General features: G+C 44.0%; 1 protein-coding gene across 1 annotated transcript; it reads right to left on the bottom strand.

The window, feature by feature from the left end:
• Positions 1–1,619: 1,619 nt before the first annotated feature.
• On the bottom strand, positions 1,620–11,947 carry LOC101421350 (thrombospondin type-1 domain-containing protein 1-like). Its single transcript, XM_058292673.1, has 3 exons — positions 11,735–11,947; positions 8,984–9,119; positions 1,620–7,767 (listed from the first exon to the last, which is right to left on the bottom strand). Exons 1-3 carry the CDS (start codon positions 11,945–11,947, stop codon positions 7,124–7,126), a joined length of 993 nt encoding a protein of 330 aa, XP_058148656.1. The 3' UTR covers positions 1,620–7,123.
• Positions 11,948–14,384: the final 2,437 nt, after the last annotated feature.

The following is a 14,384-nucleotide window of genomic DNA, read 5'->3' as shown; positions in this document are numbered from 1 at the left end:
TTCTCTTCCATGAATTTGGCCAACAGAACCCACTTTGAATCAAAGCAGAAAATACAAGAAAACAGAGATACACCTCTGTGAAAAGGTGCATTGAGGAGCGCCATCTGCTGACTGGTCTGGAAATTTCATGGACAAAAATTGACAATGGGTTTCTCTGTACCCTAACCCCTGTTAGAAAATCTGTGCCCCATTCATCAGCCCCTGGCCCAGTTTTGATAACTTAAGCTGGGAAGTATTAAAGACTTAGAATACCAAATATCAAGAGCTGTGAAAAAAAAATAGGCAAGTGAAATTGGCCATCAGAGTAAAATCACCAACAATATTCACATGCTTAGACATCAGCAAACAATTACAAGCCATACTAGGAAACAGGAAGAGATCACCCAGCCCAAGGAACAAACCAAATATTCCAAAGAGATATATGATTTAAGACAATGAATCAATGATTATCACACAACTCTTCTAAATATGTGCAAAGAGTTGAAAGAAATATAACTAAAGAGATAAAGGATATTAAGAAGACACTGGGGAAGAAGAAGTGGCTCAAACAATTGGGCACCTGCCTACCACATGGGAAGTCTTGGATTTGGTTCCTGATGCCTCCAAAAGAAGAAGAAGCAAACTGGCATGGTGATTTGCCACAACAAGATGATGCCGCGAGATGATGCAACTAAGAGACACAGCTAGGAAACACAATGAGAGTCACAACAAGCAGGGAGCAGAGGTGGCTCAAGTGATTGGGTGTCTCCCTCTCACATGGGAAGTCCCAGGTTCAGTTCCCAATACCTCCTAAAAAGAAGATGAACGGAGAGCAGATAGTGAGCATAAACAATGGGGAGGGGGTGAATAATAAATCTTAATTTAAAAAAGAAGATACTGGGTGAGCATAAAGAATACTCTGAAAGCCTACAAAGAAAAGTAACAGACCTTATGAAAATGAAAGACACAAAGACTGATATTAAAAATACAATAGAGGCATGTAAGAGCAGATTTGAGGGAAGTGGCTGTGGCTCAAGCAATTGAGCCCCCTTTTACCATATGGAGGACCCAGGTTCAACCCCTAGGACCTCCTAGTGAAAAAAGAAAAAAAAAACTTCCCAGATGTGCATGGAGAGGTGCAGGTCCCTGCATGGCATGCCCTGATGCAGCAAAGCAATGCACCAAAAAGACAACGACACCACCAGATGGAGGGGTAAAAAAGGGCAGACTTGAATTGCATAAAGACAGAATTAATGGTTTCAAAGACAATATCTGAACTAGAATGGACAAGAAAACAGAAAAAGAAGAGAATGGAAAAAATGGAACAGGGTCTCTGGGAACTGAGTGACAACACGAAATGTACGAACATGCACATTATCAGTGTCCCAGTAGGAGAAGAGAATGGGAAAGGAGTAGAAAGAATATCTGAGGAAATAATGACTGAAAACATCCCAACCCCTATGAAAGATATAAATAGCAATATCCAAGAAGGACAATGCACCCCAAACAGAATAAACCCAAAGAGACCTACCCTGAGACACCTACTTTACAGAATGACAAATGTCAGAGACAAAGAGAGGATTCAGGAACTGGCAAGAACAAAGCCTAATGCTGATAAAAAATGTTGAGACTTCCACCAATTTACTAGATTAAATTTATTGAAATGAGAAATCAAATAATTAAAGATATCCTTATCATCAGCTACATATATCTGATTATAAGACATTTTCTATATCTTTTTCTGTAATTTTTCTATTTTGAATGACATATTACGCTTATGACCTATCAAATGATTTTTAATCTTTTCCCAGTCAAACATAGAATTATTATAGGCAAGCAGAGTAATACTAAAATTACTCTCATTCCAATCACATTTTAATCCTCTAAGTAATTTTAAGTTATATACTTGATCTCCAAGATGTAAAACTGCTGATTCTAGATCATTAACTCTACTGTTTAATTCTTCATCAATATGTTCTTGACTTTGCCATAAGTCACTAGCATTCTTATGCCAATCATGCACATATTGCTGAGTCTGCACAGTCTCATGCAAGGCCATGGTAGCTGTAGCAGCAGCTGCAATAACACCAATCAGTTCCAATATGCCAGCTATTAACAGTCCCACAAATTGCTTTGAGCACTTCAGGATTTCTTGAGCCATATGGAACAGCAGTTGACTCTCAGGTGACGATTGCCAAATTCAGTTCAGTTGCACTGGGATCCACACTCCCCGCTGCCTTTGAGCCATTATAATGAAATCTCCATTCTGTAAAATATTCTCAAACAGTTATACAATGCCCCACTTTTATAAAATAGAGCATTCTTAGTTATAGCTGGTTTTCCAACCACAAACACATGAGGATCTCTTACACACGATAGAAAATGATGAGTTTGATCTAAATGCAAATATTGACCATTCTTACTATTAGTCCCAATCCATCTATAGCATGTGCTATTCCCAGAAAAATCTTTCCACAAATTCTTTTGTAGGTTATGACTATGAGTGTCATTAGCCCAAGGGCCTGGTATCCATTTTCCTTTGTAATGTTAACAGTTCCTGCCACAATAGCATAGGGAGAGGGCACAGGGGTCCAAAGTCCACAGGCAGACACAAGCTGCAAGTTCACAGTTCCAGGATTTGTAAAGTTAATGTGATGCATGGCAGCAATTGCCACAGGTCTCAGTGAAGTATTTTATCCTCCGGCCATATTTCCACTTTTCCCCTTTTTGTTTTAGTAAAGTAAGGAATACCGTTCAGGTGGATTTTTGTTGTATTGCTCCCCAGAGGATTTGAATTGTGCATTTGGGGGCTCATTCCTCTCAAAAGCAGAAGGGATATGATGTCAAGTCATTGGAGTAAGCATGAAGGTAGTTATGGGGGATGTCTATGAGCTGTTGGCAAGTAACAGGCAGCCAGAACTGCTGGGCTAGGCACCACAAGGTTTGGTACTCATGATGTTTGCCTTTTCAGTGGAGCCACCTTGCCTTTTCTCAGGTTTCAGTGATAGGGCCCTGGATCTTCACAAAGGCATCTGTGTCAACAGTCCTAAAAGGGATGTTAGTGAGGTGGACAGGGACATGACAGTCACCTGTTACTACTAGCAGGTATCTCAGATGTTTTTACATAGATATGAGGGTGATTTACAACAGTCCATTATTACTGTCTTGCTTTTAGTATTTGCAATCCACCCCTGGATAGGGATAGCAGTTTTCAGAGTGAACAGACACTATTGGGTTAAATCTTTCACTTTTCACAGGACCTCCTATGCTGCACACAATTGCTTTTTTATATTGTACTTTTGGCCTTCTTCCAGAACTGTGTTTAAGACCCAAGGGGTTCTTGTTTAGATTTGCCTTTGCCACAAACTCTACCCAAAGCCAATATTGGTGCTTGCCACATCCAATTCATAGGCTAAGTTAATGTCCACAATTTACTTTCCTTTTATTATTATTTAAAGCAGCTTGCTGGAGGTTTTCCTAATTCTGTGAAGGACTTTTCTCAATTAATACAAACAATGGTTTTAATATTTGAGCTAAATGAGGGATGACAGATTTTTAGTATTTTAATAATATTACAAATTCTATTAACATGAGAAAACATTGTACTTTATTAGTTACAGCAGAAAGTATAGTTTTATCTTACCCAACTAAACAACATTTAAAAATTTGATAGTGCAGCAGGGACTTTGCAGCTTCTTCCAATTGTTTGCCTAGTTTAGGCTTTTAAGATACTATTGTCTCTGATGTTTTTTTAATTCTGAAAAAAAAGGATTACTGGTTAACGTCATCAGTAGGGTTTCAGCTACTGATTTTTTTCTACGCAGCCAGATTATTATCACCATGCCAGGAGAGATGGTTGGGCTATGTACACAGGCCTGAAAAGCAGTGTAAAAGTCCATTGTTGGGTTTTCCACAGATAGGGGAGTGCAGGCTGGTTTGACCTGTCTAAGAAGACACTAAAGAAAGTCTTAGCAAGTTTTAAAACAAAATGATAGCAACACAGCTGGACATTAACTTCTTGCAACAAACTAGCAGTATTTGGGACTGCTGCATACTACAGTGTTGTTATTTTAATCTATGATAAGAAGTTGTTTCTGTGACACATGCCCTTTTATAATAATTAAAACCATAATTAACCACATTGTACTTCTGTTTGATATTATGCTGAAATATTGGTAAATTTATATGCTGAAATATTGGTAAATTTATACCCTTTTACTCATACAACTTTAATAGAGGGTTAAAAAAAACCTGTTAATTTTATAACACTTTAAAACACCTTCTATTCAACTTATAACATGTTAAATCAACTTACCTATTACTTTAATTTTTCTTTCAAGGTAAAAGAACAAATCTCTTATACTTAGTTTGGAATAAAAGGCTACTTTTTGGGATTTGATTTTGAGAAAGCAGGTTTGAACATTATGTTCTTTTAAAAGAGATAAGACTTTTCCTTCTTGGAACACTGAGGAAATGATGAGGTTAAAGCACAAGAAGCTATTTTGATAAAACAGACTTTCTTTGTATACTGATTATTGAGGATAAAAATTTTTTACCAAAACAGATTAATGACTTGAGAAACTCTGAGAAAGAAAATTTTGAATTTGCTTTAGTATATTACTTGATACTAAATCTTTTAAAATTTTATAGATAGACCCATCAAATTTTATTTAACTTTAATCATAAAAATTTCTTTTCTACGAACTTCTACACTTTAGTATTCACCTAGGTTTTATTCCACACTCTACTCTTTCCCAATAATCAATCATTTTATTGTAGGACAAAATCATCTCCTGTTTCCTTAATAATAAAAACACATTCCATATAGCCCATGTACAAAGTTATCAAGCAAACTTCTTACAACATAATACCATCAACACTAAACAAGCTTGTTAAAATAATAAACTTTTCTTTATTTCAAATACTTAGTAGCATGCAATATTGAAACAGTCTCCTAGAAACAAGTTGTCAGGGGAGGCTGGCTGCTGCCAAGTTTTCCTGTTGTAAAATTACATTTTATTATTACTAATATTATTATTATTAACTCAGGTTTGTTTAATAATGACTTTTTGGAATTAGCCATTTAAACACTTAAATTTAAAGAATGCTTTGCTAAATTTCTTATAATTATTTATAACCATATAGACTATAATTATATTATTTTAAGACAAATTTTACCTTCACAGAACACATTTCCTTACTTAAAGTTACCACAATACCTTCTAAAACTTGCTATATGCATTTAAGTCCCATGAATTTATGAAAATTAGCCATCCTTATTTTAGGACAAAACACACTTTTTAGAAGAAACTTATTTTCAGTCAGCATTTTCACAAACTTTGAACCTTCTTTAATATTCATTTAAGTTTTACATCCTTCATTTTATCCTGTGAAGAAAAATCAACTATTCATTTCAATCTAGGCAAGAACAACTTTTTATAAAAAGGCTTATAGTAATTTTGTTAATCAATACTTACAAGTTTTATCATTGTGGAGATTTTATTAACACTTATTAACATTTAAACTTAAGTATTAATATAAGTGCTTATTTAATTTTTGGCCATTTGAATAGAACTCTTTTTAGAATTTTTATTAATTTATATTACCATCTGGATGTATTAAAATATACACTGACATTGAATGAACAGACAGACACAAAACAATTACAACACATTAACAGAAACATACAGTTTACAATTAACCCATAATTCTTATTTTCTTCATATAGCTGTTTTTAAGTTCTCCTTTATATCACATCTTAGACTGTACTTTTTAAAATTTCTTCTGGAATCCATGCTGCCTGTAACATGCAAGCTGGTACTTGGAAACATTGTTATTAGTTTAGTTATGGTTAAACATTGTTCAAAGTATGGGGTGGGACAGCTAGCCTGAACCTTTGGAAGGGTCTATTGCTCCTCACGTTTCAAAGCGCTTGGGGGAATGACTGTTATTCCGTTAGTAATGTTGTGTACCTACATGTTCAGCTTCATTATAATAGAGAGCTTTCCAGGTAATATAATCTCCGGGGGTTAAAATAGCAAGGGCTAGGTTTTTCCAATCAATAGGTGTATTGTGAGCATGAGAAATGCTGTTTAATAACAAGTGAGCACAGGGGCTATTAAGACTATATTCTTGAACGGCTTTATGAAGGTGAGTCATGGTTTTATGATCCCAAGGATCCTAAAAGGAAGGAGAATCTCATTGTGGTAATTTACTGGAAAGAAGTGAGGAGGAGTGAATGGGTGGTGATTAAGGACAATTGCAGTAAGTGAAGCTGAAAGAGGAGGTGTAGAAGGCGCAGCAATGAAAGAGTTAGTAAGCGGAGCTGAAAAGGGAGGTGTAGTAGGCGTGGCAGTGAGAGAGTTAGACTCCGGCAGTTTTAGACAGTGTCTGGCATGGTGCCTGTAAGGCAGCCGTGAATAGCTAAAAGAGTGGGTATGAGACTAAGAGGGAAGGTTTTGCTTTCGTGGGCCTTAGCAGATTTGACTCACCTGAGCAATTTAGCCCAAGTGGCAGGATACCATATTGCAGCAGTGGAAAGCCACGGGTTAAAATGGACAACAAGGTCCCAATACTGACAGCGCTCTTTTTCAGTGATTTTAACGTGGCAGCTAGCTAATAGGGCATATAACGCCCGTGCTTGTGGTGCTTAATCACATGAGGCTAGATTGACCATACTGAGCTTCACTTACCGATAGGAAGAGGATCGATGTGGATCCCGCTGAAGGCTGGCGAATGGGGAGGGGGGGCAAAAAGGTTGGGCTCCAGTTGTTGTCGATCCCCTCCCGGTTGGGGCAGGCTGCCTGTCCGCGAGGTAAGTGACGACGGAGCCCCGGAATCACACAGCCGGGTTGAACACACAGTAACCACTCCGGAGACGCAGGCTCGTGGCGCAGGTCTGGTTTACTGGGGAAGTGATACAGCTTATATAGGAGGGGTAAGGGCTTAGGGTGACGTGGCAATTACAGAGAGGCTAGGGGACTGGGGTAATTTGAAGCGGCTGTTGATTGGAGGAGGCAGGTTTGAAGCTGGCACCCGTGGGTTTTTCTGGCGGGAAGGTGGTGAGGAAGGAGGGCGGTGCCGTTTGCCATAGCCATTAGCATGCTCAGCGGCCATTTTGGCTAGATGTTACTTGCTGGCAAGCTCACCAACACCCGCGGCGGTAATGACCGAGCCGCGCCCAGGAGCCACAGCACCGCGGTGACCGAGGCTGCGGGGCCCACCGGGGTGCAGTGACCTCCACCCACTGGCTCTGAGCGAGCGCTGTCCTCTGGCTGCTCCTCGTCTCCAGCGGCCGGCCCTGCCGAGCGCTCGCCCCAGGAAGGCTGCTGCGGACGGTGACGTCCACCTCGACGCCGGGCCTGTCCCCGGGGAATGGGCACAGTGGCTGCGGCGTAAAAAGCCCCACCCGTAAGGCGCCTCCCGCGGCCTGGGACGTCCGGTTCAGGTCCACGTGAAAGACGGGCCACTCCACCTGGAGAAACGTGCTTTTCTCCCCCCGGGGCGCGGGGGGGCGGCTGGCCGCGGCGTCTGGGGACATGGTGAACCAGTAGTCCCCGGCCTCCTTGAAGTGGAAGCACTCAAACTCAAGCGTCCCCTGCACCTGGATGGCCAGGAGGTGCTTGGTGGCAACAGTCCGGTTGGTGCTGGCCTCCACCAGCAGGACGGAGACTTTCCACAGTGTCCGGTTTGCCCCATCAACGTACTGGAAGGCCACAGACACCGAGCTGTTGCTGAGTGCGACATGGCCTGGCTCTCCCAGGAGGAGATACTCGGCATCTCCGAGAACTGAAACGAGATGGTCAGACCTGGTGTTGAGAAACGAGGAGTGGAACAGTGCCATCGGATAACACCAACGAAGACAGCGTTTCAGACACGAGAGAAGGTGGAGCTGAGCCAAGGTGGGCGTAAAATGGTGGTGAGGGTGGGCCTGGGAGCTGGACCCTGCACTGTCCCCATCTTAAAGGGGCTCTGTTCCTCCATCTTCACCTCTAGCGCTCATGTTTAAAATAATTCATTGTAAACACTCGGGGTTCAAAAGAATCAGAATAACAACTGACACTTCTCAAGACAAAAATCCCACCCCTCACATTTCTCATTTGAATCAGGTTCTAGTCCTTAGGTCTTTGAGGAAAATGGACATACAGGGAAATGAGAGAAAGCTTGATTCAAGCAACACAATGCACACTTCTCTAGATCACTTAAAAGGTAAGGTGCGACATTTACTTCAAAGCTTTTATTGTCTGATACTCAAGACAAATTCTTGGGAATTTTTACACGCAAAGGAACCAGTGCCCCTTGGTTCGTACAGGGTGGCAATTTGTAGACGGGTAAGCAATGTTGGCACTTCATTCTAACAGGCCAGCCGAGGGCTGGAGTGGGCTCTCAGAGACTGACCGGCTCTAAAATAACTAGTTTTGTTCTTGGAAGTTTTAGCCTCACAAGTATCAGTCCGCTGGGATAAATCATATCTTTTTAAAAAGATACCCACCAGAACAGCTGAAGTGAAAAGTGGAAAGAACACAACACACACAAGAATGCTTGTTTCTGCTTTGAACCCTATCCAAAGACACAGCCAAAGAGACAGAATTTGGCACTGTAGTCATCGGCCAGCCCACGGCTGATGTAAGAAACAGCTCTGGATTTAAAGCACTGCAGTGGGAGTGAGGCATTTTATATTGCTTTTTAAAAAGAGCTGCAACATGTAAAATGACACCTCAATCACTCATGCTGAACCCCCGAAGCTCCTTAAGAGCGCCCGCAGTCGCCAGGAGCATGGATCTATTTTGATGTTGTTCTTAAGCAGGCACCGGGGATTGAAGCTGGAACCTCACGCACAGGCAGGCGCTCCACACTGAGCTGCACCTGCTCCCAGGCCGCAGGTGAAACGGCACTGCCCACAGACCCGCCCCTGCCGCCTTTGTGAAGGGCCGTCAGCATGGGTACATGTAGAAGGCTCACGCTTACGTTCCTTCCGTACCTGCATTAGGTGCGCCACACTCACCGTACTCACAGAGGACCACCAAGGGAAGCTTGAAAAGTCTTTCAACATCTGTTTCATTCTGATCAGCAAAATCCCAGGTCTTTGGTCTCCTCATGTCCTTTCTCACATCCAAATCATGAATGTTTTTCAGGAACACCTGAAATTAGGAACCTCAGGTAACGACGGCTCTGTCCCATGGGAGTCACAGACTAGGAATCATGACAGGACAAAACCGTTTGAAGGAGGTCAGCTTCCTAGGGTATACCGACAGGAAAATGGGGAGCAAACAAATTCTCCCCGGGGAAATAACCTGCAGCCATGGACGCCCCCGCACTGCATTACAGCTCACCTGGTAAGGTCACCCGGTGTACTCAGCACCCAAAGACAACCTGTGCACAACACCACGTCTCTTACCTTTCATGCACATCCTTAAGTGTAGAGTTTGCTATTTGTGTCATGTCTGGATAATATATTTTCACATTGTTTATCTGATGAATTTACAAAATTCGGCCAAACTTCCGGGTGGCGCTGTGCTGGGTAGACCAGCCCTCCCTGCCCTGCCTCTACAACTGAGTTTTCAAACGTTCTCTTGCAAAACCGATGTGCTGCCCGGACTGCGCCATCGCGCGTGTTTAGGCGCCGCCTCCAACGCACCCAGCCATTTAAAGGAAAGGCCAGCTGAGCACTGCACCACGGGGTGAACCAGGGGCCCTGCTGCCCCTTCTCTCCAGGGCCAGCTGAAGAGAAAACACATCAGTCACGACCGTCCCCCAGTACCTGCTGCTGCTGGCGGCTGAGGAGATGGGCTCCAGGCAGCAGTCTTCCCGGGCCCCTTGGCGGGCAGGAGAGGCTGGGGCGGGCGGTTCAGTTACTGTGAGCAGAGGCTCCTGCTCTGTATTACACACACGCAGACTAGACAAGACGCAAGGACATTTAAGGGGCAGTTTCCTCACACTCAAGTCGTGTAGACTTGGGGCTACCAAACAGTTTACTAATGTTTACATTCCCCGACTGTCCCCCACTGTCCAGAAGTTATATAGTTTAATATGCAAGTAGAGTGTTTTCCAAATAAATGTATGCAACATCCTTTCAGACAACAGAAAGGAGGAAAGGAGGGCTGACTGAAATAATCCAAAATTCAATGAAAAGGAAACTGGTGCGTTCCCATCAGCTTTCTTTCAGTACGAGTTGATTGAACAAAGGAAATACTGCACTTCCCCAAAGGAAGCAGAGATTTGAAGTATAATTATGCTGATCATTAGTGAGGCTTTCACCCCACCCCCAACAACGACAAAAATTCCCTTTGCTGGAAGGGGTTGTGGATCTGAGGGAACCCTCACGGGGTCACAGAGAGGGAAAGCTCTTCAAAGGCGCTGGTGAGAACTTGGCACAAGGGGCTCTTACCTCTCGGGCACGGGTGGGGCTTTAGGGCTGTTAAAATGCTTCTTTACAGCCACTGATACTCGGCCACCAAAATAGGGAGACACAAGAGGCCCCCTAGATCCCAAAGGGTGGGCTTGCTTCTCCCCACTGACTTGCTCCCTCATGATAGCCATTTTCAAAGAAGTCCCTAATCACAACTGATTGTGTGATCATCACACATTTTTCTTCCTCATGAAAATGAACGCAGAATTGTGTGATGATCTATATTTAGGATATTCTATATGCTAAATGGAAATGTAATTATAAAATAAACCAGGATGCCACCTATAAATTAAAATATGGATTTTTTTTAACGTTTTCTGGTTTTCAAAGTTAAATGCGGACGTTTTACTAGTTTAACCCTGAATTTTAAGAAGTTAGAGCATCCCCCAGAACGGGATAGAATGCTGGGTAAATAACATTAGTTTGTTTTTTTTAAGAAGAGGTCATACCTCTTCGATTTTTTTTTAACCTTGCTTACTTATTTGCTTCCCAAACGTTGTGCCCAATACCACAACGGGCCGTTTATGCTTGGCTTGAGAATCATTTTAAGAAAACAAGAGCTTAGGTATACTTTGTGCACATTTTAAAATACTCATATATAGTATTCATATACATAAAAACATTTATAGAAAAATTCTAAACGCATCAGTTGGGGGGCGGGGAGTTGGGAAAATTCTTGACGGCCAAGGGCATCGCGCCAAGCTCATAACCCTAATTTTGACGGAAACCAGCTAAAATAGATGCTTCTGCAACCCCCGGAGTGTCTTCACAGACGCAGAAAAAGAAGAACGTGTTGCGGTCATGTCCGTGGGATCAACAGCTAGTCAGGAATAAAGGGGAAATCCTAACCCACGCACCGCTGCTCGTGGGCGCACACGCCGGCATTTGGAGGCGGCCGCTGGCGCGCAGGCGAGGCCGGGAGAGCGCGGCGCCCGCGCCCGGGCAGGCCGCAGTCAAGTTCAGGCTTGGAGCGGGCCCGCCCGCGTCGTCAGCGAGAGCAACGCAAACAGGGGCCGTTCCCAAATGCCTACACGCTGCTCGCACACACCCCCCAAAAAGGAGGTTAGTCTTAGAAAGAAGCAAACCCCCGAAACGCAGAGCAACCCCAGACGCGCCTTGTCCAGGGTCCCAGGATCCTGCCCGCGCCCGGCTCGGGACGGCCGGGTCCCCCCAGCCCCGCGCGCGGGAGGCGGCGCCGAGCAGGTCGGCCCTCGGCGGAGGAGAGCCCCGCGACTCGTCCAGGGCGCCCGGGGCGCCGCCGGGGCGCGCTCCCGGCTCGGTGCCTCGGGCTGCGGGGCCCACAGCGCCGCCGAGCCCCGCCCGCGCCCGCCGCGGGCTTCTCCTTACCTCGGTGTGCCGGGCGCCGGCGCCGCGCGCGGAGGGCGAGTCTGGGGGGCGGGCGGGCCGAGCATCCCGCGGCGCCTGACGGCGCCCCGTGCCCCGCCTCGCATCCCGCCCCCCAGCTGGCCCGGCCCGCCCCGACGGCGCGGGGAGGGCGGCACGGAGGACGGGGGCGCCCGGGGCGAGGTCCGCCGCCTGCCCCCCACCCCGGGAGCGCATCCTCTGCTCCCGCCCGCAGCGCGCCGGGCGCTGGACAGGAAGCCCGGCGGGGAGCGGGAGCGGCCGTCCAGGGCCTAGCTGGGAGGGGGCACAGCCCCGGCAAGCGCGTGCTGCCCCCACCCCAACACACCCCCCTGCCAGGCTGGTGCCGGGCGTTCCCGAGGCCTCCTATGCAAGCACTTGTCTCCATGTCATTCTTAGAGGGCGATCACAAAATTAAGTCTTTGAAATGGCATAATCTCTAGGCTTTCCCCAAAAAACTTGGTTTCCCAAATGTCATTTAAGAGTTGCAAACGAAAACAGGTAAAGTTCATCCACATTTTTCCTCCCCTGGAACCGGGATATTTAATTTAAATTAAAAATAACTAGACATTTTTAGAACTCTAGTCTGCAAGTGTTAAGGTTGTCTTTTTAAAAGAATACAAGAGGATAGAGGTCCATCTTGTTTAACAGCTGCACGCACTTGTTTTTGGGTACACTAATGTGTGATAAAATTTGTTTTCTTTTCCACAAAATATAACATTAAACAGACAAAACTATTTTGCTGTGCTGGAAATCAAAGCGCAGTGGGGCGCCTGGGGAGATGTGATTGGAAGAAGCCCAGTGGAACTTTCTGGAGTGACAGATATGTTGTATTGGCTGGAGTGTGAGTTACATGGGTTTACACAGTAGTCAAAATTCATCCTGCTATAATCTGCGCATCTTACTGTATATTTTGCCTCCGTTTTTAAAACTTAAAACATGTCTCCCCCTCATTTTGCATTTGCTGTGCTGGTCTTCCTTCAGAAGGCAGGGAGGACCAAGCCCCCAACCTCCCGCGTGGTAGGCAGGAACCCAGTCACTCGAGCCACTTCCACTTCCTGTCACTTCATCTTTTTAAACACCAGCACCAGTATTCACTTATATGATAGCAGAGATGCCAGGTTTTCTAAGTACCTATCTCGTCAAATAACCCACACCAGTAGTTCTAATTCCATCCAAAGTTTCAAAAAAAGCTTTAAGATTATCATCCAATTTTCCAGAACTTAATTAGGAAAACTGTGTTTTTAGTTTTATAATCTTGAAATTATCTAGTCCAATATGCCATTCATCGAGGGAATTCTTCTTCAAACCCTTGCCCAAGTCCTGGGCATTTTCAGTTTTGCCAGCAAAAACTCAGTGCAAAGAACAGGCTTCAGAGTTAGGGAAATCTGACTTTAAACTCCAGCCTTGCCTTTGTAACCTTGTGCAAGTTATTTAAATCCCTCCCTCCCTCCACTGAAAAAGGCAAAGAATAATTACATTGAAGTCTGTGGTAAATAAGTGACAACCTATGGAAAGCAGCTTGCTTGCCGTGAACCATGTACACGCTCTTCCTGGAGAGCCACTCTGGGAAGAAGGACCTATGTCTAGTACAAGGGGCTGCTGCATCGATACGCTTGGTCATTTTTTAAATAGCTGCTTTGAGATGCTTGATTGTTCTTGTCTAAATTAGAATCCTTGCCAAACCCTATTATTGTCTTTTCTGAGCAGTTACAATATAGTTTAACCTTCTCTAAAAGAAGGCAAATGAATGGTGAAGGGGGAAAAGGTTTTAAAAGAACAGTGGTGTGGTCGTGCCAGCACTGAACTAGCACTAAGATGGCTGTGAAGACGCCTTCACTCTTCCTGGGCATCTGGTCCAGTGATCTTGTGTGAACGGAGTAAACTTTACACACTCTCTCTCTCAAGAACTCTCTTCACACCAATGGGGAAATCTATTTCCCCAGGTAATATTGTGAGATTAAAGCTGTAACTGATGCATGATGATTAGGACACAAGGAAGAACACAAATGACCTAGTTTTCACACTGCAACACAACACTATCTACAGGTGCATAACCTGATTTTTCTGGTGCTTCCCACATCATGGATATGTTCCAAACCATGGAATTTGAATAAGACAGAGAAGATCTGAGAGTAGACCTCAGACAAGTCTAAGTGGGAAGCATTTTGGGAAAAGGCGAAAGCACACAAACACAGATTTGCCTGGTCAACACAGTATCACCATCTCAAAATCACACAATTCAGTTAATACTTAATAGAAATCTACCATGTACAGTCAATGACCTAGGCCAGTGAGAATTCAAAAGACGTGCTGTATGACGGTCCTTGAACTTACAGGAATCCAATTTTTCTATTTTCTGTATCAAGACAATTAGAGAACAAGACAAAATGGTTCATTCATAGGTATTTGAGTCTTTTTGTTGCTATTGTAAATGGAATTTTCCCTGATTTCCTCCTCAGATGGTTCAGTACTCAAGGGCAAGTACATTACTGATTTTTGCATGCTGATGTTGTATCCCACCACTTTGCTAAACGCATTTCTTAGCTCAAGTAGGTTTGTCGTGGGTACTTCAGAATTTTCTAAATACAGGATTCATGTCATCCTCCATTCATATTTGGATTTTTTTTTCTCA

This window comes from Dasypus novemcinctus, unplaced genomic scaffold (assembly GCF_030445035.2).
Source record: "Dasypus novemcinctus isolate mDasNov1 unplaced genomic scaffold, mDasNov1.1.hap2 scaffold_197, whole genome shotgun sequence".
NCBI classification, from domain to species: Eukaryota; Metazoa; Chordata; class Mammalia; order Cingulata; family Dasypodidae; genus Dasypus; species Dasypus novemcinctus.
The sequence above is the reverse complement of the archived record's forward strand: the minus strand, read 5'-3'. Positions and strand labels throughout refer to the sequence as shown.

Excerpts from the sequence above, each read along its gene's own strand:
- LOC101421350 (XM_058292673.1), bottom strand. The coding sequence starts at position 11,947 with ATGCGCTCCCGGGGTGGGGGGCAGGCGGCGGACCTCGCCCCGGGCGCC. Across the intron at positions 9,120-11,734 it reads CCGGCGCCCGGCACACCGAG|GTGTTCCTGAAAAACATTCA; the intron begins GTAAGGAGAAGC and ends TCCTAATTTCAG. Across the intron at positions 7,768-8,983 it reads GGTGGTCCTCTGTGAGTACG|TTCTCGGAGATGCCGAGTAT; the intron begins GTGAGTGTGGCG and ends ATCTCGTTTCAG.